Here is a 424-nt window from a genome sequence, read left to right as displayed (position 1 = left end):
CAGGAATGTACATGCCAGTGCAGATCATCAGGACCACCTCATCAGAGACAACAACCTCAGCAGAGAAGACCACTACAGCACCGATTACAACAGAGGAGGAGAGCACAGCAGGTAACCCAGTCCACTCTTGTTCCCTGTTCACTGTGTGAAACAGAAAAAGTCAAGATGCTCATTTCAGAGGAGTGAAAGAACTCTGCAGGATGTCATAGGAGTCATAGGACAGGGGCTCCTAGAAAATGGGCTACTCTGAGCTGCATGACATGTGCCAACTCTCTTTGGAACCTTTGGCATTGACACCAAATTCTTCCTTGCATCCATAGCTCCAGTGCCCACCAGAGCCAGGCCATATTCCACAGGTAAGTCCAGACCCCAGCCCCATCGCTGGCCTTGCAGCAGCGACGCCGGCCGCCTCGTGCAGGGGGAC

The 424-nt window shown here is 52.8% G+C and overlaps 1 protein-coding gene across 1 annotated transcript in view; it reads left to right on the top strand.

Moving 5' to 3' along the window:
- The window catches only part of DMBT1 (deleted in malignant brain tumors 1), a 45,439-nt gene that overhangs the window by 33,232 nt on the left and 11,783 nt on the right, over positions 1 to 424 (top strand). Inside the window, 2 exon segments of the mRNA XM_017742917.1 lie at positions 4 to 111; positions 321 to 356. Coding sequence (XP_017598406.1) covers positions 4 to 111; positions 321 to 356 — 144 coding nt within the window.

The sequence above is a fragment of the Corvus brachyrhynchos genome, unplaced genomic scaffold, assembly GCF_000691975.1.
Source record: "Corvus brachyrhynchos isolate BGI_N302 unplaced genomic scaffold, ASM69197v1 scaffold499, whole genome shotgun sequence".
Taxonomy (NCBI): Eukaryota; Metazoa; Chordata; class Aves; order Passeriformes; family Corvidae; genus Corvus; species Corvus brachyrhynchos.
This window is presented reverse-complemented; position numbering and strand designations above follow the sequence as displayed.